The sequence below is a fragment of the Caenorhabditis elegans genome, chromosome IV (assembly GCF_000002985.6).
Source record: "Caenorhabditis elegans chromosome IV".
Taxonomy (NCBI): domain Eukaryota; kingdom Metazoa; phylum Nematoda; class Chromadorea; order Rhabditida; family Rhabditidae; genus Caenorhabditis; species Caenorhabditis elegans.
This window is the reverse complement of record NC_003282.8, coordinates 7,203,805-7,231,184: the sequence shown is the minus strand read 5'-3', so window position 1 is coordinate 7,231,184 and position 27,380 is coordinate 7,203,805. Positions and strand designations below refer to the sequence as shown.

General features: G+C 34.3%; 7 protein-coding genes and 5 non-coding genes across 17 annotated transcripts; 8 read left to right on the top strand and 4 right to left on the bottom strand.

Moving 5' to 3' along the window:
* The first annotated feature begins 961 nt into the window (after nt 1-961).
* On the top strand, nt 962-2,763 carry cap-1 (F-actin-capping protein subunit alpha). The gene is made up of 5 exons (NM_068744.6): nt 962-1,043; nt 1,156-1,281; nt 1,336-1,776; nt 1,941-2,105; nt 2,447-2,763. The coding sequence occupies exons 1-5, from the start codon at nt 963-965 to the stop codon at nt 2,480-2,482; spliced, it is 849 nt and encodes a 282-aa protein (NP_501145.1). The 5' UTR covers nt 962; the 3' UTR covers nt 2,483-2,763.
* A 115-nt stretch (nt 2,764-2,878) lies between these two features.
* On the top strand, nt 2,879-3,908 carry D2024.5 (Mid2 domain-containing protein; the record flags this gene model as incomplete). 2 transcript variants are annotated; one of them, NM_001372864.3, is made up of 6 exons in its annotated part: nt 2,879-3,002; nt 3,047-3,161; nt 3,206-3,331; nt 3,381-3,489; nt 3,568-3,633; nt 3,678-3,907. In NM_001372864.3, 5 exons carry the CDS (start codon nt 2,879-2,881, stop codon nt 3,583-3,585), a joined length of 492 nt encoding a protein of 163 aa, NP_001359837.1. In that variant the 3' UTR covers nt 3,586-3,633; nt 3,678-3,907. The 2 variants fall into 2 exon arrangements, with proteins under 2 accessions (NP_001359837.1, NP_001379632.1); NM_001392326.2 differs by lacking the exon at nt 3,568-3,633 and having other exon boundaries at nt 3,678-3,908.
* Nucleotides 3,909-4,012: 104 nt separating this feature from the next.
* Nucleotides 4,013-5,827, top strand: R13A1.10 (F-box domain-containing protein). Its single transcript, NM_001038340.4, has 4 exons — nt 4,013-4,088; nt 4,357-4,885; nt 5,245-5,379; nt 5,548-5,827. The coding sequence occupies exons 1-4, from the start codon at nt 4,021-4,023 to the stop codon at nt 5,767-5,769; spliced, it is 954 nt and encodes a 317-aa protein (NP_001033429.2). The 5' UTR covers nt 4,013-4,020; the 3' UTR covers nt 5,770-5,827.
* A 4,634-nt stretch (nt 5,828-10,461) lies between these two features.
* R13A1.1 (uncharacterized protein) lies at nt 10,462-11,148 on the bottom strand. The gene is made up of 3 exons (NM_068742.4): nt 11,017-11,148; nt 10,653-10,698; nt 10,462-10,598 (listed from the first exon to the last, which is right to left on the bottom strand). The coding sequence occupies exons 1-3, from the start codon at nt 11,079-11,081 to the stop codon at nt 10,578-10,580; spliced, it is 132 nt and encodes a 43-aa protein (NP_501143.2). The 5' UTR covers nt 11,082-11,148; the 3' UTR covers nt 10,462-10,577.
* A 538-nt stretch (nt 11,149-11,686) lies between these two features.
* glb-23 (Globin domain-containing protein) lies at nt 11,687-13,136 on the top strand. Its single transcript, NM_068741.2, has 6 exons — nt 11,687-11,807; nt 11,957-12,088; nt 12,134-12,385; nt 12,455-12,760; nt 12,816-12,940; nt 12,987-13,136. The coding sequence occupies exons 1-6, from the start codon at nt 11,700-11,702 to the stop codon at nt 13,090-13,092; spliced, it is 1,029 nt and encodes a 342-aa protein (NP_501142.1). The 5' UTR covers nt 11,687-11,699; the 3' UTR covers nt 13,093-13,136.
* A 46-nt stretch (nt 13,137-13,182) lies between these two features.
* On the bottom strand, nt 13,183-24,916 carry kcc-1 (the record flags this gene model as incomplete). Of its 5 annotated transcripts, NM_001306917.3 has the most annotated exons (14): nt 13,184-14,070; nt 14,120-15,089; nt 15,148-15,505; nt 15,560-15,952; nt 16,005-16,418; nt 16,465-16,557; nt 16,607-16,692; nt 16,743-16,852; nt 16,899-17,139; nt 17,231-17,541; nt 21,066-21,121; nt 21,181-21,270; nt 23,714-23,821; nt 24,786-24,916. In NM_001306917.3, the coding sequence occupies 14 exons, from the start codon at nt 24,914-24,916 to the stop codon at nt 13,961-13,963; spliced, it is 3,471 nt and encodes a 1,156-aa protein (NP_001293846.1). The 5 variants fall into 5 exon arrangements, with proteins under 5 accessions (NP_001294072.1, NP_001293846.1, NP_001293847.1 ...); NM_001306918.3 differs by lacking the exon at nt 24,786-24,916 and having other exon boundaries at nt 13,961-14,070; nt 23,714-23,778; NM_001306919.3 differs by lacking the exons at nt 23,714-23,821; nt 24,786-24,916 and having other exon boundaries at nt 13,961-14,070; nt 21,181-21,239.
* Nucleotides 18,172-18,318, bottom strand: R13A1.13. Its single transcript, NR_056131.1, has one exon. It is a non-coding gene; the product is annotated as an Unclassified non-coding RNA R13A1.13 (non-coding RNA).
* Nucleotides 18,217-18,364, top strand: R13A1.14. The gene has a single exon (NR_056130.1). It is a non-coding gene; the product is annotated as an Unclassified non-coding RNA R13A1.14 (non-coding RNA).
* R13A1.16 lies at nt 21,669-21,866 on the top strand. Its single transcript, NR_056129.1, has one exon. It is a non-coding gene; the product is annotated as an Unclassified non-coding RNA R13A1.16 (non-coding RNA).
* 21ur-13107 lies at nt 23,279-23,299 on the top strand. The gene has a single exon (NR_056128.1).
* Nucleotides 23,447-23,596, top strand: R13A1.17. Its single transcript, NR_056127.1, has one exon. It is a non-coding gene; the product is annotated as an Unclassified non-coding RNA R13A1.17 (non-coding RNA).
* A 973-nt stretch (nt 24,917-25,889) lies between the features above and the next one.
* R13A1.3 (BTB domain-containing protein) lies at nt 25,890-27,189 on the bottom strand. Its single transcript, NM_068738.4, has 5 exons — nt 27,082-27,189; nt 26,537-27,018; nt 26,346-26,490; nt 26,148-26,299; nt 25,890-26,102 (listed from the first exon to the last, which is right to left on the bottom strand). The coding sequence occupies exons 2-5, from the start codon at nt 27,008-27,010 to the stop codon at nt 25,926-25,928; spliced, it is 948 nt and encodes a 315-aa protein (NP_501139.3). The 5' UTR covers nt 27,011-27,018; nt 27,082-27,189; the 3' UTR covers nt 25,890-25,925.
* Between the last annotated feature and the right edge of the window lie 191 nt (nt 27,190-27,380).

Below are 27,380 nucleotides of genomic sequence, written 5' to 3'. Positions count from 1 at the left end.
CTTGACCTAGTTATTCGAACAACTAGAATATAGCAAATCCGTTGTTGCCGGACTATTATTAGAAGAAGAGGAAGCGAACACTTTCCGAAAAAAGAGTGGAATTGTTTGCATTATGAACAACGTTTTTAAAACATTTAACCGGAATTTTTTAGATCCAAAGTTTTTTATTCAGATTAAACAATTTAATTGATCAATTCTGAACTATTATTTCAAGTTTGAAGCTTAGCGTTTTCTGGTTCATCAATTTGATTTTGCAGTTTAAGAAGCAGAGGAAGGGAATTCCCGAAAAAAATGCATTGTTTGTTTTATGAACAACGTTTCTATATAAGTCGCATTGATTGAAAGATTGCAATGTTCAAATTTCGGTTTTTTTTCTTGGACTGAAATCTACCGTACCACTTCCAAAATTTCGTGTTTCTCGAATTATATTTCAGACGCAAATAATTAATATTTCTCGTAGCACAGGTTATTCTTGGCTTTTCGACATAATTTTCTTTCAAATTTTCATTGACATGCTCTCAAATTTCAAAGATTTTCTTCTCTAGAAATGCTCTCACATCTAGTACATATTCTCTCTTCCAGCGAATTTTTCACAAATTTTAAGTGTAAATAATGTAATTGAATTCTGAACATGGTTCAAATGCTTTTTATTTTATAGACTATTTATTACTCATTTTTTATAACTGCTTTAGTGTGCTTTCTTTTTCGCTGAAGAATAAAAAACATTTCAAACTAAATATCTCAAGTAATCTCTATCCACTTTCCGTGTGGTGTCTCTCGAAAACGCAAGCGCGCTCTACGGCTAAAATCGATGCGCTCATTTCTCTGTTTGTGATTCATTTTTGTTCACTCTTTTATTCAATGAATCACCACTTTTATTTTGTCAATCTTTATTTCTTTTTAGTTATTTGATAGAAATATATTTTTAAAATGTTTATAAGCATAACTCTTTCTCGTTCAGAATGTCGGAGATCAGTGACGCCGAAAAGGTCCGCATTGCTTCGGATTTCATTAAACACGCGCCACCCGGCGAGTTCAACGAGGTAATTTTTTGTCGATTTTTAGGAGAATTGCTCGTTCAAGCTTGATATTATAGTCATCAAAAAATTTATATTTCGCAATTCACTTCAATTGTCAATTTACCTTTCCATTCAGGTATTCAATTCGGTTCGGATGCTTTTGGAAAATGATGATCTTCTGAAGAACAAATGTGTTAATGCTATCGCTCAATATAACGTTGGACAATTTGTGCCAGTAAAGTTGGATGGTGTTGCCAAGCAGGTATACTATTTTCATTTTTTAAACTTTCTTCAAATATTTAATTATTTTCTTCAGACTCTGATCACTCCATACAATGATTTGGGTAATGGACGTTTCTACGATGAAGTTTCAAAGAAAAGTTTCAAATACGATCACGTCCGTAAAGAGGCCGCAGATCTTCAACCACATCCAGCCGAGTCTGGAATAACCGAACAATGGCGTCAAGCTCTTCAAACTCAACTCGATATATATATTGATGATCATTACGCGAAAAGTGGAACGGGAGTGGTTTTTGCTCGAAACGGAGTTTTCACGATTTGCATCGAATCTCATCAATTCCAGCCAAAAAATTTCTGTAACGGAAGATGGCGTTCGGAGTGGAATGTGCCGGTTGGCGATGGTAAATCAGGATCTCAGGAGATGAAAGGAAAAATTTTGTCGCAAGTTCATTATTACGAAGACGGAAACGTGCAGTTGTTCTCTGAGAAAGAGCCGGTTCTTAAAGTCAATGTTTCGGTAAATTTTTTTTTCCATAAATTGATCCAATTTAGAAGGATAGAAAAAAAAGTTTTTCATAAAATTGTGAAGAACAAAATAAAATCACAGGAATCATTTAAATTATATTTTTCATAGAGCTATTTAATCGAATTAAAAATTGGCATATAAAGCCCTATTTTCAGGCTGACTTCGACAAAACCGCCAAAGAAATAATTCATGCCATTTCCGAGGAAGAGACTATATATCAGAATGCTGTACAAGAGAATTACGCTAATATGTCTGATACCACATTCAAAGCACTTCGTCGCCAATTGCCAGTTACTCGCGCTAAGATGGACTGGAATAAGGTATCGTAATTTCACAATATTTCGGAATGCCTTCGGAAAAGTGCACAGATTTATTCAGATGGGTCTCGGTGTTTCTTATTTTTCTGTTAACAAATGCTTCGAATCAGTTTTATATCCCTTGTCATGCAGACACAATAAAAAATAATTGTGATTTGAAAACTAATTTAAAAAGAATTTTAACAGAAACAAGAGATGAAGCCGACAAAATTCTCTAAATGCGAAGTAATTTCTTTGAAAAAGATTAAGCAAGGGCTACCATAATAAATCTGTGCGCCTCTACAAAGGCATGTCAAAATTTTCAGAATTGATAAAATAAAAAGAATAAATTAATTTTAATTCAGGCTCAAACCTACCGAATTGGTCAGGAAATGAAGTAATCACAAAATCGTTATCACATCGCTTTGCTTCAAGTTCGTCTGCTGGTCTTCATCATCTTCCTAATCCTCTCCAAAAACCAAAAAATCCTCCAATTTCGACCTTTATTTCTCCCACTTTCCTTTATCCTTTGGCCGGACACTAGACGTGCTTTACAACATAATACCCTTCGTTTGCTCCGCTGCTTCTTTTTTCATGATTTGATAATTTGTATCATCTATGTATCTAATTTTATTGTATGGTATGATTCATTTTTCAATTATATATTATTTGTGTGTGTGTGATTAAGAATTTTCGAGATATTTTCTGATTTTAGAAAGGTCGCGCACCTTTTGATATATATTTAAACGAATTAGCTAAATAGTTAATATGTGTTCGTTTAATTGAAGAAAATTCAGATGCAAAACCTCACTGAGGTTCTCAATGCGACTTTATTGAGCAACTTGTCAGATTTGGTATCATCGACAAGTACGGTATCAACCAGCACGACTACAACTACCACGACGGAAATTCCATTGACTAGTAAGCTTTCAGAAACATATTTCTAAGATTACACATTTTTTCAGCATCTTTTCCTCCAAGTGATCATACAACTGCAACGTCGATCGCCTTCATTTCCTTGGTAGTTTTTGGAGTAGCATGTGCTCTCATTGCGAAAATTGTGATAAGCCATAAGAAAAAGTGAGTATCCTTTCGATTTATAAAACATTTATTCTCAATTTTAGGAGAGCTGAATTAATCGGATCAGCACGATGGAGAATTTCTGCTTCAAGACAAAGCGCATCTTCGGCTTCTAGTGGCGGAATGGGCCAAAATTCTTCAGCCACTTATCTTCCCATGGGCCGTGGAGGGTATATAAGCAATTATTATTTTAATTATTTCACATTTTGAAACTTTAAGAAACAATCGCTCACTGAACAATCAAAGACAACCGCTGAACTCACTGGATCACCCGACAGCCGATCGTCTCGATTGGGAACGACAGTTCTTCGATGATTCCGAAGCTACAGTACGTTCTTTTAGATTTATAGTCTTCAATTGATATTATTGCGAAAATTATTAATTAAACGGAAACTTAAAAACTCAGATTAACGTCGAAATATAATTCTGAATGGATGTGTAAGTTCTAAAATGTCGTCATGTGATTTTTGTGGTTATTAATCCTTTCCGCAGTCTCTACAAATTAAAAAATTTCAGACTCCTTCAAGGCTCATCTTCCGCTGAATAAATCGTATTGTCGACTACATCAAACTCATCGCGCCATGTTAATTTATTATTTCCCATTTTGGTTCAAATTGAAATTCCTGGTTGTCATAATAATTCTCCATTCAGTCGCTTTAACTTCTTCTGTCGCTTTCCCGAATTCCCTCCCATCTTCGTGTAGTTTTCAGTTTTATCTCCCATAATGGGTCTAATGAAAAATACGTTCATATTAAAATAGCATTTTTCTGTTCTTTTTTCTCGATTTGGCATATGACCAAAACTGAAAAGTTATCCAAATCATCTGAATCGGACCAATAAACAGGGCGGTTAAGGTATAATGAATCTCGAAAATCTTCCACAAGAAATGCTGCATGAGGTAGTTAAGCATCTGTCGTTCATGGAACGGTAAGATTTTATTATAAAGACGCAGAAAAATTCAGCTTTTGAAATCGGCGTGGAAAGGTCGAGCTGAAAACGCAAGTTAAAAAATGCATGAATATCGGCGAAACTAATTGAAAAAGTTTTAATTCCCCGTTTTGCCGCCAAATACCTAACGAGACCCATGGTTCGTGGGCGTTGCATTTTGGAGCGCGTTTCCGCGTCGATTTCGAAAAGGATATTTTTCTGCGTCAAAATAATAATTGACTGTTCCAACAAAACCAAAATAGTTCAGACTACCACTGCAGAAATGCTCGAGAAAGATGAAATCTGCGACTGAATCAGCTGTACTTGTATTCAATGAAGAAATTACTTTAACATACACACCACATGAAGATTCTTCACTAATTGAAACTTATTTAATAGAATTCAATGGAATTGTTATTCGAATATATGAATCATCTGTTCCTGGTGAAGTCACTGTTAATTTCGAAAAATTGATGTCAAGAACAAAAATTGAAACAACTGAAAGATCTAACTGCCAAGACGTGGCACGGAAGATTTTCTGCGAAACTTTTCTGAAGGACAATGTCATCTGCAACTCTTTCAAGACGAATCACATGTTCAATTCCAACTTTTTGCAAGCTTCCGAGTGTTTGAATGTCGAGAATTTTAAACATTTTCGGTCGGCTATCGGCGTCGAAATTATTGAATTCGAAAGTAGTCTACCGATGTGGCTGGTCCATTTGAATCCAAAACATCTCCGGAGTATTACAGTTTACACAGATGAAGTAAAAAGCTCGATCGCTGATTCATTGAAAAAGGTAAATATGTCTGGCTTGGCTCACTCACAAGAGCCATGGCTCACTCACAAGAGTTAAAACAACGTGGCACTTCAATTTTCTATGTGGGTCTCACCACGATCTCTAAAATATTAAAAAAGTTAACTAGAACTAAGTCAACAAATAAAAAGCCACCATTTTTCCTTATTAGTTTTGTATGCGATACTGATTGAGAAAATATGGTAAATAAAAGTACAGTACCCTCGTCTCAAGGTGCATTCCATCTCCCGGCTACGTCTTTTGAGGTTTGCTCGCGTTGCCGGACCCGTGGGGTGTTTTTCTTTAAACAATTGTCATTGTTAAATAAGGCAATATATTCAAACACTTTTTTTATTTTCCAGTTGAAAAACCTCACAACTTTGTACATCCTGAGGAAAACGGATTTGAATGATGATGTATTGATGACTACGAACGCAACGGATATTGAGATTGAATCGTGTGATATTACTTTTAACGGAGTCAATTATATTATAAAGGTAAGAAATATTTATCTTTATCTATTTGTGCTTACCAAATTCTTGCCTGAAAGATTATGGAATACAGGTTTCAGTTTAACATTCAAATCCATTCAAATACAGTTAAAACGAATACGATAACTAAAACATAAGACAAAAACTTCTGGAATCCAATTTGAAAAATTTCAGAAATGGATTGCACAAAAAGTGCCAGTTGGAACTCGATTTGTTGCCTATGTCACTGATCCAAAACGATTTCCTTTACATGAACTGATTAAAGATGCCAGATGTACCACATTGGTCTCAGTAGGAAAAGCTATAATTCCTATTTCTTCTGACAGGTTTCTACAAGTTTCTATTGATAACTCAACAGTTCATGTGGAGTGTATGAAGAAGCGAATGGTACAGTAATCTTTGAAATCCTTGAAATTTATTTATAATCTCATTCAATAAATTTTTTAAAATTGTTTCGGTGAATGACCAATCATCATTGTGATAGTATTAATCATTCAAAAAAAAGCAAATTTTAGCAAAGATGGTAATGGAAAAATTCAGATTTTGTAGTTCCAAAATCGTCGAGCAAGAAAATTCGTGTATTTGGTTATTCACCAAAAAGTTGTCTGAAAATTTTCAGAATATTTTGAATGATATTCGGTAATTTGGGTCACAACATTCCCCAGTTCCGCTACTCCCCTTGGTAACTCCTACGATCTTTGTCACATCCACTGGAAATGTTCTCAGAATGATAACTTGGCATCATAGAATCCCCAAAAAATTAGAGGACGAAATTCAATTATCATCCCACCCCCACCATCATTTCCGTGCAAGAATTATGTTAGTCATCGTATCTTATTGAATCCCAAAAAGAAGCTGCTCCGACTGCTTCTTCGTTTCTCATTTTGCCTGCCCCCGTCTTCTCATGATTCTTGGCTAATCAAATCATCACGGCCCATCCCGTTTGTTTTTGCATTCTGCGAAAACACAAAAAAATAAATAAAAATACAATTGCAAAGCATCGTAAGGCATCTTCCTGTCTGGAATCTTCTGCATTATTGAAGATTCGAGGTGTGCGTCCTTATTTCCGTAGGCTCATTTGAATAGTAAATAAAGTACGGACACATTTATCTTCTTCTCCTCTTCTTTTCTCAACATGGACTTAAAAGTAGGGTATACCCGGATGTGATGAGATGATAGTATGACGTAAATAAATATTCACAGCAATTTATAACTTTTTGATAGGTTATATGTACCTCTAGGTAAACAAGAAATTTATCAAAGTACGCTGGGTTGTAGAGAACTAAACTTTCAAATTTTATTTGCACACTGACAATTTAAAACCATTCAGTGGTGCAATTTTTACAGTTAAAACAGTGTCAAAACTAATTTACTGTTATCTTGAGCTTATGAAAGTTTCCAATGTTTGGTCTCTATTAAAATGATTAATCTATTAATTCCGTTCGAAAATGAGTAATTCTTCTTTTCAAAAACATGTGGTGTCTAGATAGCCGACACTCCCAGGCCTATCCTTTTTTCTGAATTTTTCATAGAGGTTCTTGAACTCTATTGCCTGCAACCTTATTTTACTAAGACCTTTTGTCTTCACTCAACCATTTCTAGTTATACGTCACAGCTCAATGAGCACTCTCAGGCCGTATTGGTTGAGGAAGAGGTTTTGCATATTTAAAAAATGTATTTTAGATATAAATTTTTGCAATTGATTTTCAGATATGACTTTTCAAAAAATATATTTTCCCCGAAATCTTTCGCGAACAGACTGAATTCTAACATTGAGCCCATTTAAAACAAGTTTCTTATTCACCCTAGATCATATTACTAAGTAGGTGAGAAGTAGAGAAGTTATCGTTCAAAAATGGAACTCATGGGAATCCATTCAAGCAATGAAAAATAATTTAGAAATATTTGAAATTTATTTATCCTATGAATTTAGAATTTTATGTGATTCTCTCATTAGACTTAAAAAAAACATATTGTGATACTTTTCTAGAATATCTGAAAACACTCTATTTTAAGAATACATCCTAAAATTACACATTCTCTGAAAACCCCCATAATACTGAAAATTGTCGATTTCCCACATTTCCTCTCCTTTTTTAGGCTATTCAATTCACATGTATAAAAGACATTCCATGTTTTCTGACATTTATCTGAAAATCCAGATGTTCTTGAGATATCCCTTTTCATTTCGATTTCATATTCGCTCTTTTGCAATGATTTAGACTTGAAATATTTTATAAATCACAGATTATCTCTGATATTTGAAATGGTCGCAGTTTGCTTTAAAAAATGTATTTTATTTTTCATCATCATTCCACTGACTATTATATCATTCTAGGTACCAAAAACAATGGAATAAATTGGAAATACTCTATCGTGACGTTTTCATACATATAATCCCAGATGAAGATGACCTAATTACGTCTTCTACCAACACATCGTCTTTTTACTAACGTCTTCTTTTCCTTAGGAATTCTTCTATTTCTAGTATCACATTACTTGCTCAACAATGAGCCCTTGTATCAAGTATTCTGAAGTCAGTAGCACAATGGAAGACACCCGAGAGCTCTTCATGAATTCAGAAAGTTACTTTCTCCGAATATTTTGGTCTTAGAACCCTTCTCAATATTTCTAGTAAAAAAGTGAGTAGGATGTTTCAAGTGTTCTTGAGAATACAAAAAGTTTTGAAGCTTAGAAGTTGCAAAAAGAATTGACGTAACTATTTCTCTCTCCAAAAGGAAATATGTGGACATTTTCCTCAACAACGCCCATATCCGGATATGAGTCTATGGATTGTCTCATCCGGTTTTTTGTCATACTCATTTTAAAGATCACATTTTGTCCAAAGTTTATTATGTTTCCAACTAGCTTAAAAAATTATGTTCAACTTTTTTTCAAACGAAATCGCACAACACTGCAATGTCTTCCTGAATTTAAAACAACCTAAATTTAATCTGCCTAGTCTAGTGATTCTTCCATTCCTACTACGATGTACTCTTGAATATTAATTTCTAAATTTCTTAGTTCAAAATTATACAAAATAATTGAGATGATAAATGCACAACGTCAAACTAACGTCAAACTAAAGGGGGCAGGCAGCTTAGGTAGGTAGGCATGTTGACCGAGCCTGCCACAGAACTCGTATAATGAAAAATTAATTTTAAAAAAATTAAATTCCAAACTAAAAAATCCTATTATGAATAGGGATTTCAAAGCTCGGACTAATTTTCATAGACCTTCTGTTTTCCATCTCTAGTATATAGAAAGAGTGTTCTGGAAACTACAATTTTTGTCTGAAAACTACATTTCAGTCAGTCGGATTTCAGATCAGGAATAATATTAAGATTCAAAACAAAAAGAAGATTTTTTGATATCAAACATTTCAGACGAGCGTTGAATGTTTTATTTTGCAAATTTAGGAATGATAATAACATTTTATTTTGGGATTCACCAAGTTTAACAGATTTAGACAGACTTTGTCCTTAGTAATTCAGTCTTCTTCCTTCTTGAAATAAGATTTTATTTCCCCGCCCACTCAATACTTTTCTGAATCCAATTTATAGCCTGGGGGCCTTCACCGATAGAAAACGAAAACTTCTTCCCCTTTTTTCTTATCTCTCATCCTTTTTTCATCCATTTTCCTCCAATTTTTGGCTTCTCTTGTCTTTTCAAATAAAAGGAAGCCACCAGTAATCCTTTATTTTTATTAAATTGTTTTTTTCAGTGCTCCACAAGAAAAAGTTGAAAAATAATAAATATAGATTGTCTTTTTATTATTTTTTCCACAGTTGACCTAAAAAAATAAAAGTTTAAATCAAAGGTTTTGAACTTCCCAGGGTTTTTCTGGAAGCTAAACCACAGCTCAACTAGAAAAGAAAGGCATTAAAAAAGCATCGTCGCAGTTTGATGCGGCATTGAAAGAATTCATGAAATGTTACCATTTGCTTAATTAAACCAAATTCTTGCCTTCTTCTCCTCCTTCCTTCCTTTCGTCGCCTTTTCATGCTCAATGAGCCCAGCAACCTCTCCAAAAGATACATTTTTTGTTCGCGGGTGGTTTTTTTGTTTTGTGAAAACTGAATTTGCAGCTTATAATACTTGAGAATTATATTAAAGTCAAGAAGAAGATCTATGAATATGATGATATCTTCTTTTTGCAATTCTCACAAAGGCTTGCAAAGATGCACGTATTTTGAATAGCACGCAATTTTTAAAAAATTCAATTTTCAGTTTGTGACCCAATAATGAATGCTCACAATTTTTATTTTGGAAAGTTGCTTATTACGTAAAAAACCACCCCAACATTACTACTCTAGGTATCTGACATATTTGGTGTTTGGTGAAATCTTTTTTGTTGTTCATTTTCTAATTTCTGAACACGAAAACAATATAACTCAACTCATTTTGAAGTTTGATTGATATATACGATAAAAGTATCTCACATCTCAACCATTTTCAAAAATTTGATACCTTCTCGGTTTTTTAAAGTTTCCAGAAAACCTAATTATGTTTAGCAATTTCATTGTGGTGTATCTTTTAGTTGTACTGTATGCGTTTTACGAGAGTGCACACAAGGTCAGTAGGGAGAAGGAAGACGAATACGGAAGGCGAGAGCATCCCCGTAACGTCTCAACCGGCTGGATTGTCTAGTTTCTCTAACTGGCTGCCAACCGCCTATCCTATGTGAACTACATGTGTGAATATATGCTTGAAAAGTTTTGTAATTAATTGTGTAAAACTTTTTGACTAAATAATTGCAAGTTTCACAGTAAAGAAGCTCTGCCTTTATTCGAAGTATTTTTTGTACTTGGCGAGATGCAATAGAGCTTCTAAATCCTTTTCAAAAGTTAATTGTAATTTTCAATTCTAGAAAACTTAAATTTTTATTTATAAACTAAGATAATCAAAGCACGAGCGAAGATTCTGAACTCTGAGATTTGTTTTCTTAGGAAATAAAACGTCCACTGTATCACATTGCTTCTCGTGTTTACTATAGCTTACTCGAGATTAGGATAATCTGTAAAACGGCTTTGTTTACGTATCCATCGTGACTTCAACATCTTTTAAGACATAGAACGACAGATTAGAAAATATTCATTGTTTCCACATTTTGAAAAATTTCGAACAAATTTAATCTGTACATTACTCATTTCGCTCGTCAATAAATTATTGAAATCGGCTCCCGAATAAAACGAAAATCTCATTTAAAAACAGACACCAAGACCCTGAAAATATGATTCATTGTTTTCAAGATTTTGTGTGTCTTTCGATTCACAAACCATCATGAATCCTTTAGGTTTCGCGCCACGTGGCATTGGGATAGCGCTGAAAAATGTGTTTTTTGAGCTAATTGTATAGATGAAGCCTTATCGTGTTAGTTGATGTTTTTCTAAAAGCACATTCAAAGATAATTTATATTTATTTTAAATTATAATATTCCTAAGATTTCTCAAGAATAAGTCTAAGTATTTCATAGTATTATGAAATACTTCTTCTGGAATTAAATTAAAAACTGAAAGAAAAAATAATAATTTAAAAAGACGCCTGTGGTTTTTGAGAACTCTTCACTACATATTTCGAAACAAAATACACTTTTCAGAAACGTTCAGTTTAATATAATTTCAATTTGTGGATCAGACTTACTGTAAACTAGTATCAAATGAGATAATCAAAAATATTAAAAATAAAAATAAAAGCAGCAGAAACATAATGTGATTTTCATGTAAGAAAAACTGTCAAATCAAACCAAAAATCGCATGTTTTTCTTTCGTTTCTACTAAATTCTCACAATTTTTCGATTCCGTCCTGTATTTTAATGCCCCGTTTCCCATTATACTGTTTCGCCCACGTGTATTACAATCATACTGTAACATATATTGTTTTTGAAATCTGAAAATAATAAATCTACCTTAGCTTCTGCCACCCAAACGTCATCACCACGAGGTCTCCCCTGGGAACTATCTTGTGGCATCTTCTTACTCGTATAGCGAAGACGGAAAAATAAATATAATTGGCACACACTGAGACAGACCTCTTCTTTTTTCGTGGCTCTTTTTTCGTTTTGTCTGTGATTTTTTGAGCCCAATGACACGTAAATAAAGATGCTCCATTAGCATCAATTGCCTGGAAACATGGAATACATATGCATTTGTATTGGATCTTGTATGACATTCTAGTTCTATGAAACTTTTTCTTTTTCTTCTCAAAAATAATAACAAAAAAAATCTCCAATATTTCATGAACTTTGTGCCAAACACTTGCATTTATTTTTGATTTATATTGTCCAATGCATTTTAAATTTTTAAATCATATTTTTCAGATACAAAATGGGAAATTCGCATCCGGGTGTCACTTCAACATCATCGAAATCAACAAAAGGAAAACTGGGACGACAAAGAAGATTATCTGATCCGAGCCAAAATCAAAATGTTAAGGTAACTATACTCATTGGAAATTTTTTAAAATTAAAGTTTAAAAAAAGTTTGGGCCGTAAAGATTAAAGTATGGTTAAGGTATCACTTCAATTAAAAACCTCAACTATTTGCATTATTGGTATTAATATAATTTTAAAAAGTAATTTCAGAACTGTCACATGCCAACTGGCTCATCGTCAAATAATACTTCTTCTACCACCCCGCCAACAATTCAAATTAACGGAAAAGAAAGTTTCGATGAATTTGAACACGGGCAGTTGAGAGCGAAAAGTGCCAGTACAGTAAGTTAACTTTTCTGTAATTACTCACAGTACGAAATATTACAGGACTTTTCATCTCTTCGTTCCACGTCATCAACGTCTTCCTATCAAAAACCTCAAAAGAATAGTGCTTCAGAACGTCGTAAGATATTCCTGTCATCTTCTACAAATCAGGATTTCATGGCAAGAAGTCTTGATGATTCAATGACTGCTAAAATGAGTTGTATGATACGAACAAAGTCTCATTCACCATTGAAACAAATGAGAACATATTCATTTCGATCAATTCCTAGTGAGGAGAACTTGATTGATAAAGAGGTCAGTATTTAGCCGTCAGTTTTGAGAGAATAATTTTTAAAAAATCTTATTAAAAAATCTATTTTTCAGAGTTGTGAAGTGGTGGCTGATTCATGGCGTCTTGTTGAATCTCGATCCTCAGCGGCAGAAACATCCGCTTGCTTTGGTCTCTTCGTATTTCAACGTGTCTTTTCGAAAATTCCGATGCTCCGCCCGCTTTTTGGATTATCAGAATCCGATGACGTATTCGATTTACCTGACAACCATCCAGTTCGTCGGCATGCTCGACTATTCACCAGCATTCTACATATTTCTGTGAAAAATGTGGATGAACTGGAAGCACAAGTGGCTCCGACTGTATTCAAATACGGCGAAAGACATTATAGACCAGATATTGTGAGTTTTTATTTGAAAACTCTTAGATGCAACCTAATTGATTGAAACATTACAGACACCACACATGACTGAAGAAAACGTTCGAGTATTTTGTGCTCAAATAGTTTGCACCGTTTTCGATTTTCTTCGAGACACGGAGGCGACTCCCAAATGTGCCGAGTCTTGGATTGAACTTATGAGGTAAAAAAATATAGTTTGTATCATATTTAAAACGAAGAAATTTCAGATATCTTGGCCAAAAACTACTTGATGGTTTTGACTTTGCAAAACTGACAGCTGAACGGAAGATCTCCATAAATCGAAACGATCATCACCTATTTCTTATGTTGTAAACTTTGAATACTTGTGATATTTTGTGATGAATTTTCTCTTTTTCAATAATTCTCTTTTTTAAATCCAAAATGATTCGATTGCTTCAATGAACATGAATCTAACCATTTATAGCATACTAAATATATAAACGGAAACATAAAACAAAGAACGTGGTGATGGGCGATAGAAAAGTAAGGGGGATCGGGGTTGATATGATACTGAAGGGGATGGTGAATGATAGAAGTAAAGTCAGACAGACTCCTTTGACATAAAAACAGTGAATGACCACAGGGAGGAAAACACGACTTACGGTAGGTTACGGTACTAACATCGGCAATGTTTAGGATGGAAAGAATCTACAAAGTTGATAAGAAATTATTCAAAAAAAATTTGAACATCAATCAATTTTCAAGAAAACAAAAAAAACAAATCAGGAACTACCTAAACGAATATATAAAATGCCGTTCATCATATTCCGACGAGAGTACGGAGGGCGCCAAAAAACGTCTAAACGTAACCAAAAACCATATAGATAATGTTACAAGAGTGGGAAAGGTGTGATGGTAAGAAGGAATACCTTACTGTTTGAAACGGGGGAATTATTGAACAAGAAATAAATATACGAGTGACGCGGATTATGCAAAGTTTCTGTGTGAAGATGTGCGATAATTCAGAAGACTAGAAGACGTCAAGCATGAATGAGAGCTTGACAACCACGTCTAAGACTTACAAATATTTAAAGGGTTCTACAGATTCGGGAAACAAATCATGAGAGGAGTGATGTGAATGAGTGGGGGCAAGAGATTGCAAACCTTTGGGAAAATTTACGGGAAAGTGATAAAACCATAGATATGTATATTTTCTTGATAACAAGCGTACTTTGTGAAGTTACGAGCTCTCCGTGATCACTTCTTTGCCAGTTCCACGGACGAAAATCACTCGGTTGAGTTTGTCGGTCATCACTTCCAAATAATGAACATAATCATCAAGTGCTTGCTCTGGAAAATTTTATTTCAATAAGTATGTCGTTTTTGTAGCAAAACTTACGATCTTTGTGCACCGGAGGCTTGGGCAGATTAAGTAGAATCAACTGAGAATTGGCGGAATGTTGTAGCAACAACTCGTTGAGTCGTACTGCAGTGTGCATTTTCGAAACCTTCGATCTGTCCAAAGCCTTCATTCTCTCCTTCTTGGTCTTCGTTTCTTGATTAGCTTGTTCATTATCAGTGCTTGTTGACTTCTTTTCTGTTGTTTCTTCACTTTCTGTCGGTGTTCCCTCGTCTGAGTCCTTTGAATTTGCTCTTCTTTCGGATGTAACAAGCGGTGATGGTGCTCGTGGAGCATTTGCTGGCGGTAATGAGAGTGACATTCCTCCACCAGAAACTTTTTGTAAATCTCTCATCATCATTGTTCGTTCTTCCATTAATAATGTCCGTTCGAAGGCATTCTTGGAGATCTCTGGATCGGCTAATTCGACTATCATAATCTTTGCATCAATACGTAGTTGATAGACGTACTTTTGCAGATCTTCCTGCATCTTCACGTTGTTATCAGACTCCTGAGCGATTCCAATAACACGGAGCTTGCAACCACGCCATACTTTGTGTTGTTTCAGAAGGTATCCCATAAGAAGACAGAGACCTCCGTCGTGAACAATCCAGTAGACATCAATCATTCCACTCATTCGGAAAACGGCTGATGGGAAGTCAATAATTCCTTTGGCAACAACAATAGCCATATCGTTTATCGAAGCAGCATGGACTTTTTCGATGAAAGTGTTGTATTCGGTCATATCTTCTTCACGTTCGTGCACTGGCCATGAAATGAGCATCGTATTCGGTTTCAGTCCTCCAAGACCAACAGACTGAACAAGTGTAGACATAGAGCCCCGAACTTGATCTTCTGAGTGCACAAGGGTCTTTGCAAAACCACGAAGACGAACTTGGTTCATATCGAAGTCCATGCGTGCTTTGACCTGCTCTCCCTTCTTCTTATCGTCAGGGCTTGTTGGATCTCCCTGAAAAGTAAATTTTTAGGAAAAAAAGACATTTTAAAAATGGCTTAAAAATACAAACCTGCAAGAATGCAGTAACCACGGTTAATCCTTTTCCAGCCTTGAGCTGAGATGCCAGATTGAGAAGGTTCAAATAACGAACATCAATAATTTCTTTCGACCATTGCATTGAGAGAAGCAAAAGGAGTTGAGGTCTCCAGTTCTTTGGATGAGGTTCCTTGTCTTCGATCTTCATCAATGAATACTGAGCTGTAGTGAGAGCAAGTCCACGAATTCCGTCTCCCCATTCTTTTTTGGCTCCCTTCCATTCCACGTATTTATAAATTACAAGACAGAGCAGACAGGCGACAATAGCATAATCCCAATGAGTTGAGAACATGATAAAGAAGCAAAGAACTGCACCGAGAAGTGACAGGAACCTGTAAAAATATCAGTATTAACCAGAGAGAGCATATTACCAATTTAAAACATACCAATGGTAATACTTGAATCGTGGCCTCCAGTTAGGAGCTCCCAGCAATGAATGAAGTGTGCAGATTATGTTGACAAAAGCGTAGCACATAAGGAAGAAGAAGTCGACAACAGCGGCAATCGTGTCCATGCTTCCCATGAGAATTGCAATTTCAGCAATAATAGTTGTCAAAATCAATCCAAGGAAGGGCTCATTGTTGGCAGTGACCTTTTTGAATGGAGAAAGAAGAGGAATGACTTCGTCTTTGGCAATTGCTTGAAGAAGACGTGGCGCAGAGCACAAACATTGAAGGGCAGCTCCAAACGTTGAGAGGAAAGAACCAATGAGGAGAACCCATGGAGATGGCCACGACAGTAGAGCAACCACCATTTGACCTCCTACAGACTGCCCATTTCTGAAAGATATGATATTAAATAGTGCTGAAAATTAAAATGAAAAGAAAGTACTTGTCTCGTAAAACTGCATTATCGATAGCGCCACCGAAGATGAATGCCAAAGAGAAATAAACGAATGAAGTCGTCAAATTGGCAGCAATAGTTCCTGCAGGAATCGATGCTTGTGGATTCTTCAAATCTCCGCTCATGTTTGCTCCAGTAAAAATTCCAGTTACAGCAGGGAAATAGATAGCGAGAAGCACAAAGAATGAGGTGCGAACATCTTGGTAAACATCAGACTTAGTATCAGCTTGAGTTCCATGTGCTGCTTCACCCTTTTCAAGATAATTTGGTCCAAGATTCTCGAGAAGTGTTTGACCACCTTGGAAACCAGGGAAACCGTTAATGCAACGGAACGGAGATACATGAGGAATTGTTGTAGAGTTGCACCGTCCTCCACATACTCTATCGGCGAGGAAAGTGTTGCTGAAACAATATATTATGCAGAGATTATAAACAATTGTGAGCTCACTTTATATTACAATAATTGCATATTTCGTCAAGTGGAATACTTTCATTCAGAACAGCGCTCGATTGGAGAAGACGGTCGTTGTACATACAAACACTGAAAACCACAGGAATTATAGATTTTTGTTAGAATTCAGAATCCTCACTATTGTCCTGAATCGGGATAAATAGTTTTTGTTACTCCACCGGCATAACAGGCGAGAATCGACAAAATTACACAGACGAGTGAAACCTAAAAATACTCATTATCAAATCTGATCCGATAGATGTTATAGTTCTTACCGGTGCAAGCATTTGTACAAACTTGACTCCCATGGCGACAATGGCAAATTCGATGAGAAGTAGTATTGTGGAGTAGAATCGTAGAGAGTTGGTCATCGTTCCGAACATGGCTGTAATTTGGAACTTATTCTCAGAAAAAAGTATTTTTTAACAAACAGGTATCATGTTGTCCTTCAACTCCTCCGAACGTTAATCCAGGGAAAATGTAGAGTAACAATATTTCAACTCCTCCGACCAAGTACATAGATGTGGCTACAGTATTAGCAAGGTAGAACAGTATTCCCACTGCTGATCCGAACTCTGGTCCAAGATTACGTGATATCATGAAATAGGCTCCACCAGATTCAACGACTCCATTGGTTGCGACGGCTGATATAGAGATGCAGGTAAGGAAAGTCTGTAAATTAATAAATTGTATCAAACTGGGTTTAATGCTTGAAAAATTTAAAAACAATCTCTTTTTTTCAAACAAACAAATCAAAACTTACACAGAAGCAGCAAAGGAAAAGTAGCAGAAAAGTTTGCCCGAGCCCAGCGATTCCAACAAGCCAAAAGAGACGAATGAACATGGTTACACCAAGAATATGTTGAATCGTCGGCAAGTAGACTCCGAGAAGCACTCCAAGATCAGCTTTGGCTCCATGACCACCGTGTGATGAGCTCTGAGCTCTTTCAAGTGGTCCAGGTGTGATATGGGCTTTCAGATAGCTAGAGAAAAATGGCATTGAAGGTTCTTCGAAAAGAGCCAAATTGTGATTTCCTCCAGCATCTTTATTTGTTCCCCATGCGTATAGTTCCCCTAAAATGTATTGTTATTAACTTTTAATGGGATTTATTTCTTCATTTTATACATTTTTGTTATTTGAATAACCACGAAACATTTTTAAAACTCTTTTCAAACAAAAACCTACGATGACTGTCATCTCTAGTCATTGGTGGCGGTGCATCAGTCTCAACAGTAAGTAAGAACCTAGAAGATGCTTTCTTAGGAACTTTGTTCATTCCAGAAGTAATCGGTGCAGTAGTTCCAGTGGGAACCACCTGATGATGGGTGGAAAGAAGACTTGTGTGCTCATGAGAGCCACTTTCATGGTCATCGCCACCGACTACGAATTTGAAAGACGGTGGTGCCGGAGAACCGGTACCATTGCCGGTTGTCATTTAATATCAAAACAGGCAGAAGTAGGTGAAATGATGTGTATGATTGAGTTATAGAGATAGTGATGGTCTGATGATGATGTTGATGGTCAGAAACAAGCTGAAGAACAGGAAATTGAAAAAAAGAGAAATGCTGAGATAAGTTAAGATATTGAGACTAAACAGAGCATGAGGAAAATGAAAATGGTTCGAGAAAAATTATTATTTTGAAGCGTTTTGAGAATTGAAATAAATTATAGCTGTTACGTAAGAAGCGCTGACAACTTATTATTATCAAGGAATTTAGTATGGTTGGTTGGCAATAATTACCAATGATAAAATCAAAAATTTGCAAAATTGATAGTGTTGTCGCCATCGACGCGAAAATATTGCTCCCTCATGTGATTTATGAAGAGCAAAAGTTGGGTTTGAGTGTGTGGGTGAGGCATTCAACAGTTCTAAACCGACAATTTTTTGTTTCCATCTTTTTTGCTAGTATCATCACTCACAAGACAAATAATTGGGTGAAGAGCACGCATAGAACCAATTTGAAAACATTGGCAAATAAAGAAACAATTAGTGCAAGAACGTTTGCAGGAAACCCATTTAAAATTTATAAATCTTTTAAAAAAATTATATAGCATATGAGATTCCTAGTTACACGTAGTGTCAGACTATCCCATTGCGATTTGATCTACCAAAAATGCCGAAATTTTTCGCTTATAAAAATGTCGTAGATCAAACCGAAATTGGAAACTTTAATCAAACTCAGGCATGTAACTATAAAATATTTTGCATTTAACGTTACTATTGAATGCTTCTTGGAGTTATCAGTAAAAACTTTCGAAGAAAAATCGAAAAATCGCGAGCAAAAAAGTTCAACAGATTATGGGGACGCCCTCATAGATGCATTTTCGTCAATAATTGAAAACTAATGAGAGAAACAACTTACTTTTTTATCTTTTGTGACCCGGAGTATGATAAAAAATACGATTCTCAAAATAACTCTAAAAATATTAATAAAGGGTAAATATGTGGTTATTTTTCCAACTCTTCCAAAATTAGAATACTTCACGCAAAAAATGGGACTAACATTAGTGATATTTTGCTCAAAAAATTAGGATAAAAGTTTCAACTTTTAAAATTCTAGACAAATAAATTCTGCGGTGTTTGCACACTTAGATGGTTAAATTAGTTTTTTGATAAAATGTTAACAAAAATATAACAGCACCGAAAATAACAAACTTTTTTTCAAACTTGAGTATAAACAATATGTATTGGAACACCTCTTTAGCAACAAAAACCCAGCAGAGCGTGCAACACTATAATATTGCAACTTATTTTAATGTTTCTGTAACTAAATCAATAAGGGGCACAAATTCGGAAGCAAAAATATCAGTAAGTGTTGACAAAGTGTCAGGGAAAGCTGTGGCAAAATATATATGTTATCAATTAACCTTTAGGTAATAACAAAATGTTAACAATAAACGTGAAGAGCGAAGAGAGCATCGGTTTTGTTTGAAAGAAAGAATGGCAGAATAACAAGATTGTAAAAAAGAGAGATATATACAGACTTGGCAGTGTTCCAGTACAAGACTCAACGGAGGCCGCCTGTGCACAACACTTCTCAATGCGCACGACACCTCTCCTAGCGCGTTTTAACAATAATAATTAATGGGGCGCACTTGCTGATTCCTCTTGTTACGTTGCACTTTCTTTTCTCGTGGGATCTCACTGAAAACTGAAACACAAAAACAAACATTTTTATGTTTTTCTACTTCTATGACAGGAACCATTATGCAAATGTCATTTTCGCGCGTTCATCCTTTATTTTGAGGGTTAAAATAATAAATTTGAGTAGATCAAGCGTAGATCACTATATACTTTCCTCTGATTTTGTAAATAGATTTTCTTTTAATTAAATGTGATCTACGTTTGATCTACACAAATTTTTCAGATAAACGCTCAAAAACAGAATGAGTGGCAGGACCATTTTGCATAACTATCCCTTGTAAATTTTTAGGAATGGAAAATTAAATGCACAGTACTCCCCATTTTATCAGAACATACTCACTGATATTTTCGTTTCTGAATTTGTGACTTTTATTGATGTGGTGTTATTCAAAATTGAAAAAAAAACTTCACTGTTTCAGTGGATGGATTTCTGTTACTAAAGAGATGTTCCAATAAAAATTGTTTAGACTCAAGTTTGGAAAAAAAAAAACGTTTAGTTTTGTTATTTTCGAAGCTTTTATATTTTTTTGAGAATTTTATCAAGCACTCATCAAGTACATACTAGGTTATAAGAAAAAAACAATTGGCATACATACACAACGACCGTAACCGACTTGAAATTAATACTTTTTAAGTTCAGACAAATTTAATTTAAAAATTGTGACTCGAAACAGATGGAATTGTGACAATTGACATGACTTAATTCAAATTTAGTGGAATGACCGTGCGCAACAGACCATCACAACAGAATTGCTCTTTTTGTGGCGCCAGCTGCCCATTCTTCGGCTCAAGGTCATTAACGTATGAGATGCAAATGCATTTTTCTCAAGGATGATTGAAAAAAGAAACAAAAAAGTATGAGAAATAGATTGGATAGACTGACTGAAACGAATATAAATCGAGAAAAAGTACATGCAAATATAAACAATTGAATCATCGCCCCTATCAGCTTTAATGTTCCGACCGTGTTTTTAATGTATTTTTATATGCTCGCCAAGAACACTTTAATGACGTTTAGGTATTAAATGTCGAAATTGTTTGAAGGCGGAGTAGCGCCAGTGGGAAAATGGCTTTAAACCATGGTACCACAATTACCAAGTATCGTAGTAAAAAAATAAAAACAATTCTGCTAAATTTTATATGATTTTTTGAAAATTAAAAAAAGTTTCTATTTTCGTCACATTTTGAAAGTCGTCAAAAAATGATTCCTAATTTTGTGTTGGTCCACTTATGTTTCAAATATTAAAATATTGTAGAAATTGGACAATGCAATGGTTTTCTCAAATTGTTACAGGAATTCGAGAGTTGTCCATTTTCGATTGCAAATAAAATTTTTCAAAAAATTATTGGAACGTTTTATTAAGATATTTGGTCATTTTGGCACCATAGACGTAGTTTTCAAAGATTTCTGCACTGGATCTATTCCACTTTTAAATGTAAAAAATAACTCACTATCTCCAACACTGGCAGTTGAAATGTTACGATGATGGTCGGCGAGTCCATTTCCACTGTAAAATTTATTTGAACTTCAATGCTGCAGTGAATAAAATTCTTTGAAAGAACTTACGCATTTTCGGGAGATATCACAGTATCAGACTGCACAGGCGCAGTTTTGTCGTCGTCCATCACTAAATTGCGCCACCACGATGAAGCTCTTCTTAAAATAAAATAGGTGAGAGATGGTGGAGGTGTTTGAAAATATATCAATTTTTTGTATTCTGATCTGATCACTGATGCTGATTTACTGATTCTTGTGATCTTCTATCGATTACTAATGATTAGGTCATCACTATCAATGGACATTTTCAAAAATAGTAAAAGGTACTTGTTATCATAAAAACCTGTTATGTTTTGGAAAGGATCTGAACACAAGGTAGAAGTGATAGAGAGATTGAGAATGCCAAAGGTTTTTGATTTTAGTTTAAAGTTCTGTTTATTACTCTTTTGATACCTTATCAATTAGTTTCGGAGAGTAATAACAATCATTGTTGTTAAATTTCCGAAGGCCACCGGAAAATAAGTTTAGATTAGGTAACGGTTCACTTAAAAACTTAGAAATATTTACGAAACGTATAGCATAATTTTTTAATTTATTTGGAATTCTAACTACCTAAAATTACTATGAAACATTAACTGAAAACTTCAACAAAAAATTGGAAAGCTATGTTCGGAATGTGAAAGTATTATAAACCTAAATTTGGAACGGAAACACTCATTGAATACGATACGGAAGATATTCCGAGAGGTAGTGGTCAGGTATGCATTCTCACAAAAGAAACAATCATTCAATCATACATAGACACTGTAAGATATGTGATAGTTGACAAATCTTTTATCACTCCTCTTTCCTCTTCATTTTACCATCACAATTTTCTCGACGATCCGATTTCGGAAATTTGACTAATGTCTGTTCGATTTGCGCATGTGAAAGTGACATGTATCAGATGAACGGATGATATATCAAAACTTTGTTTTTCTTTTTTTCTTTTTTCTTTCGATTGTTTCATGTAAACAGTTTTTGCATAATCTTTTGGTTTTTCTACTGTATTTCAAGTTTTACATAATCCTATGAACATTTAATGGTCTTTCACTACTTACTTGATATGCATGGAAATTTATGAATAATTGCTTGAACTATAACTTTGTACGTATCACCGTAATTTTGAATGATAACATTTAAAATTAAATTTCACTAATTTCCTCAATTTTTAAAAAAATTTTTAAGGTATTTCTCTTTAGAATGAGAACCTAATGTGAAGGAATTTTTGAGATAAAAAAACACGTCTGAAAGCTTAATTTGTTTTTCAAAGGTGCCTCCAGAACAAACCTCCAGAACATGCAAATCTACAGTAATGAATAAAGGGTACAACTGCACTATCAAGAGTATCTAGTGATATTGACAAAAAGTGGAAAAATGGTTGGACAGTGGTCAAAACCGGGCGGTACTCAATAAGAACATCTTGAGATATCTGATTTGAAATTGACCCCCCTCCTCTCCCGATTTGCTCGAATCATTTTATCAATTCTTTGTTTATTTTTTGAGTAGTAGACGCGACGCGATTTCCTTGTTCAATTGGTATTGACCTACGAGTTTGAACTTTCAAAAAATTAATTGTAGAAATCGTAGTTTAAAAGTTCAAAATACGACTTTTCTTTATTTAAATGGCTTAAAATTCCAAACCTACCGTATTATAGCTATTTGAAATATTTGAAGAAAGAAAGTGTGAATTTTGTGATTTGTTCTAGTTGAAATAATCATTTCTCACAGTGGTGTAGAGGGAACAAAAAGCAAAAAAAATCATAAAATGAGACTTACAACTTTTCTTTTCAGATAAATAAATAGTAACTAGGTAACTAGACATAACTAGACAGGAAGACGCAGAGAGCAAAAAAACAGTGTTCCTCCGGCTTATTCATACTATACGGTGCTCTCTTTCTTCAGAGCTTTTTTTTCAATTTGTTATTGAATTGACAATGAGACGTTGCGGATGACGCCATCGTCAAGTGATGAACAAAATTGATAAATTTGGAAAATATCAATGAAAAATTATTATTATTATTAGGAAGAAAGTTTTTATGAGTTTTTTGTTTTGGTTCCGGAAATTTAAAATTTTATTTCAGTTTCATAAATGAATATTAGTGAGAAATAAATATTTTCTTATCATTTAACGATATTCTGTCACTTTTATGATTTTTGATATCATATAGCCTACTCAATCAAATTATACTCAAAACCTCTAAAATGCCAAATTATGGGCGGGGCCTATTTTCATGACAGTTCAAGAATTTTGGTATTTTAACCTTATTTAATTTCCATTGGTTGGATTTTTTCAACCGCTAGTTTGAAATAAAACAACAATAATGTTGATAGTTTATTTGAATGAAAATTGGTTTGTAAGTTATCGCATAAAAATTATAGCTTGAAATTAGACTCCGCTCATATATTGTCAGTTTTTTCATACAGCAATTTTCTATTTTTGCCCATTTTTTTAAAATCAAGAGTAAGCTAACTAAGTTTGGAGCGAAAGAGATAAACGGTTTCAAAATATGTGAAACACTTCTTTCCAGAATCTATTAATTGTTTCAAAAATGAAACTAACCTTTCAGCTTTTGGAGTATCTGGAGTTTCAAAAATCACGACGGACGCCTTTTTGGTCGGTGGCATCGCGTTTTTCACAACCTCCACTGAACTGACACGTCTTCCGAATCTATAAAGTTGCCTTTGTCACTTTTCTTCTTTATTTTAAAAGATTGTTACTGATATTTTGAAACTGATATATATGTGTAGATTCATCTTTTCTAACTTCCTCCTAATCTTTCATTATCACTGCATTTTCTCTTTTTTTGACCGGTCAAAAAAGGGCAAGTGAAAACCTGTTTCTGTTCAGGGATCGGCAACTTTTTGTGTTCGCCAATTACGCTTGATATGAAAACTTGAAAAGTATAACCGTTCATTTAGTTCTGATTTGTGATTGTTTTTCAGATAATTTTTAAATTTTAACGTTGCGTCAGTAATTGTACTTGCAAAATATATTTTTCGTAGCTTAAAGTTTTCTTGTTTTTTTGAAAATCCTTTGCTAGTCGATTTTTTAATGTTCTAAATAAAGTTTTTTTTGTAAACTTTTCTGACAATTTCAAGGCATATCTGCAGAGACGCAATTATGCGGGTAGTGTGAATAATTCATTAAAGAAAAAACTGCGACTGTAAGTTCATAGTAGAAATTGTGCGTAAAAGTTTAGAGTTGGTTTTTGTCTAGTTTTCATGAATTTCATTTCAATAAATTCAAAATAAATTTTTAAAAATTGGAAACGGATAAAAAACGTAAAAACTTGCTACCAGAAATTCTACAGAAAAATGGAAAACGAAATTTTTGAGTCCAACAATGTATTTAACGCAGCGTAACCAAATCACATAAACCTATTCCCTTAAAAAATTGTAAAATTGAAATCTTTCACGTTTTTTGAAAATATTTTTTCGAGTAATTGCAAGATTCTTCCTCCAGCGTATCATATGGCTATTGAATTAGATAGTTTGACTACCTCGACTATAAGTAGACTGAATTTGAAGATCGTCAAAAGCCTTTTTCTTATTTACTTTCAATGTGTTTTTTGACTCGTAAAACAAAACAGATATTATAAGTTTACTCTATCCTTCTTTCCCTTTGTATTTACCCAGGCGGAACATCCACTTTATTTCTGATTGCACTGGCTGGTTGTTGTTGTGGATTTCCAGCTGGAGCTGCTCCTGCTGCTGCTGCAGATGGAGGCGCGGAAGCCTTATCCTGTGAACTGTCGTCCCCCATGGAAGACTTGCAAATTTGAGAGAGACTCTGAAAAACACATATAACTAGTAATTGAAACAGTAAGTTAAAAATAGAACACTTGGAGCAAGCAATAAGGCTTGTTTGTAGAAAGGCATACGACAAAAAATAGAAAGAAAATGAGAGTGGACAAAATATGCCTAATGAAACCGCATTTTCTATGTATGAATGAAAAAATAAAAGAGAAGAGCCAATGCTGCATTTATTTTCTCAAAAAAAATTTCAGTTGATATGAATATTGCCAGAAAACAAAGTGTCTACGTTGTCGTTGTCAAACTCGAAATTCTGAATAAATTTCCGAAAAGGTTTAACTGATAATTTTTTGGCGACTCGGAGAGTGTATAAATACATCTGGATTCGGACGGTCGTCGCAAATTTGAATAAATTTAAATAATCCACTCGATTCTTCCACTAGTTTTGTTTCAGTTTTTGCTACATGGACATCAGAATCCAGGACTCCGCCCAGTTTTTGTAGAGTAAGAAGACAGTAAATAGCAATGAATACAAAGCTAGAAGTTTAGTGTCGGGCACTGAAGGGAGCTGCAAGAATTGAACGTTTAATATAATGTTTTATCTTCAGACAGTTAGCATAGATTTTTTATTCTGAACACTAAATAATTTGATTAATTGATTTGTTTATAATGGAAAATGGATGTAAGAAGAGTTGTGATATTTACTAAGCGTATTTATAAGCCTATAGACGTTTTGGGGCAATATGAGCCATTTTAGAGATAAAAATGTACAATTAATTGAAGTGCCTGTTTTTAAGGTGTTACAGAAGTTTTCCGATAATTTTTTTGATAGATCCTACGAGTCTTGGAACTATGTTTGTATTCAATGTAAAATGAATTTAGAACTATTATACTAATCTCAGTAAAATTATATTAAAATTTAGCTTTTGCACTGATTAGTTATGTTTCTTATTTCTTCGTGTGTGCAATTTCAAACAATCCTAAAACATAAATTATTTATTTATGTCATAAATTTGCATTTAATCAAGTGCTAAGTTATCATAAGTGCTCATTGTATCATCTTCATCATCAATACTAGTAGAACTATTCTTCATTTCAAGAACAAAATCAAACATTGCTGCACGAATCCAAGAGCTATAATCATTTCCATCAAGGAAAGTATACACATCAATTTCTTCGCTATAGAGAACGTCTTCCTGTAACACAAAACATTACACGATAATATAATTTGTAGAACTGACAAAAAGAGATTTCATCTTGAACTTATCCGCTAATTTAACATTCTTAATGGAAGCTTCTTGGCCGTACGAACGTGTTCTGATAAGGAATTGCTCGTATTTTGCGAGAACCGACTTCATTTCCCATTTTGAAGCAAGATCCAGAACTTCTTCAACTGAAAATTCAGAATATTGAAATTCAGTATTTAGTTGTAATCTTACCACTTTCCCGTTCCATTTTGAAAGGAGGATGGAGAAAGTTCATCAGTTTTTCAATTGAAACAAACAATTCAGATGGCATTATAATTTCAGCTAACTTGTCTTTCTCCAACTTTTGTTTGAGAATCGGGGAATTCAAAGCGAGTATCTAAAAAATGAGATGTGTATCCGAAACATTACTCAAATTAACATACTCCAGAATTGGCATACACCATTTTGCTTCCATCTTCCGATCGAATGAGGGCATCCAGCAAATTGCTCTTCTTTTCAAAATCGATGAAATTAACGACATCAACTCCAACGGATGACTTTCGAGTAATTTTCAAATTAACTTTATTGTATCTGCGTCCCTGATCAATTGGATCGAATGTGAATATCTTCATCTTTTGAGAGAACTCAATTTCCTTATTGATGTTGACATCTGGAGTCTGTCCTTCCCCAGTAAACTGAAGCTCCACCTGAGCCAAGAATTTCCAACGACACATACTATCCTCCTCACATTTTATTTCAAATCTTCCTTGGATTGTGTTCAAAATCGTCCAAAATCCAGTCCAATAGAGTCCATGAATGTCACGAATGGAAATTCGAACTTTCTTTCCGATTTCTGAATCTTCTGGTAGGTTCAAAAGTTTGTTAACTGCCGGAATTTTCATAGAAATGTCGCTCATTTTGATTTCTGAATTATTTTTGCGTTTTTTTGAAGTTCATGAAGCTATAGCCGTTCAAAAATCGAATTTACCTGTGATAGTTTTGATCGAAATCACTATTTGTTGCCGAAAAGATTAGGAAATAAACTTTGTTCTAGTAAATTTTTTATGTTTAAAAAATTCGTTGCCACGAATTGATTTTTTCGATAGTAAATAATTCTTTAAGATAATTTCAGTTCACGTTTTTTTCAAAACAATCGTTTAAAAATATTTATTATTCCGGAACAAAATTCTTCAAATTTTTTAAACATCTCCGAATTCTTTCAGCCCGCTTCTTCTAAAATCCATAATATTTTTCTAAAGATTTCTAAATTTTCGCCCCCTGTCGAAT

What these genes read in the sequence shown, in the direction of transcription:
- cap-1 (NM_068744.6), top strand. Translation starts at nt 963, where the DNA reads ATGTCGGAGATCAGTGACGCCGAAAAGGTCCGCATTGCTTCGGATTTC. An exon ending in CACCCGGCGAGTTCAACGAG is followed by an intron (nt 1,044 to 1,155) that starts GTAATTTTTTGT and finishes CTTTCCATTCAG; the next exon opens with GTATTCAATTCGGTTCGGAT. An exon ending in TGGATGGTGTTGCCAAGCAG is followed by an intron (nt 1,282 to 1,335) that starts GTATACTATTTT and finishes TATTTTCTTCAG; the next exon opens with ACTCTGATCACTCCATACAA.
- R13A1.10 (NM_001038340.4), top strand. Translation starts at nt 4,021, where the DNA reads ATGAATCTCGAAAATCTTCCACAAGAAATGCTGCATGAGGTAGTTAAG. An exon ending in TCGCTGATTCATTGAAAAAG is followed by an intron (nt 4,886 to 5,244) that starts GTAAATATGTCT and finishes TTTATTTTCCAG; the next exon opens with TTGAAAAACCTCACAACTTT. An exon ending in GAGTCAATTATATTATAAAG is followed by an intron (nt 5,380 to 5,547) that starts GTAAGAAATATT and finishes GAAAAATTTCAG; the next exon opens with AAATGGATTGCACAAAAAGT.
- R13A1.1 (NM_068742.4), bottom strand. Translation starts at nt 11,081, where the DNA reads ATGTTTCTGCTGCTTTTATTTTTATTTTTAATATTTTTGATTATCTCA. An exon ending in TCATTTGATACTAGTTTACA is followed by an intron (nt 10,699 to 11,016) that starts GTAAGTCTGATC and finishes CACATTTTTCAG; the next exon opens with CGCTATCCCAATGCCACGTG. An exon ending in AACCTAAAGGATTCATGATG is followed by an intron (nt 10,599 to 10,652) that starts GTTTGTGAATCG and finishes TCATATTTTCAG; the next exon opens with GGTCTTGGTGTCTGTTTTTA.
- glb-23 (NM_068741.2), top strand. Translation starts at nt 11,700, where the DNA reads ATGGGAAATTCGCATCCGGGTGTCACTTCAACATCATCGAAATCAACA. An exon ending in GAGCGAAAAGTGCCAGTACA is followed by an intron (nt 12,089 to 12,133) that starts GTAAGTTAACTT and finishes GAAATATTACAG; the next exon opens with GACTTTTCATCTCTTCGTTC. An exon ending in AGAACTTGATTGATAAAGAG is followed by an intron (nt 12,386 to 12,454) that starts GTCAGTATTTAG and finishes TCTATTTTTCAG; the next exon opens with AGTTGTGAAGTGGTGGCTGA.
- R13A1.3 (NM_068738.4), bottom strand. Translation starts at nt 27,010, where the DNA reads ATGAGCGACATTTCTATGAAAATTCCGGCAGTTAACAAACTTTTGAAC. An exon ending in TGGTGTATGCCAATTCTGGA is followed by an intron (nt 26,491 to 26,536) that starts GTATGTTAATTT and finishes CTCATTTTTTAG; the next exon opens with ATACTCGCTTTGAATTCCCC. An exon ending in CAAAATGGAACGGGAAAGTG is followed by an intron (nt 26,300 to 26,345) that starts GTAAGATTACAA and finishes CTGAATTTTCAG; the next exon opens with TTGAAGAAGTTCTGGATCTT.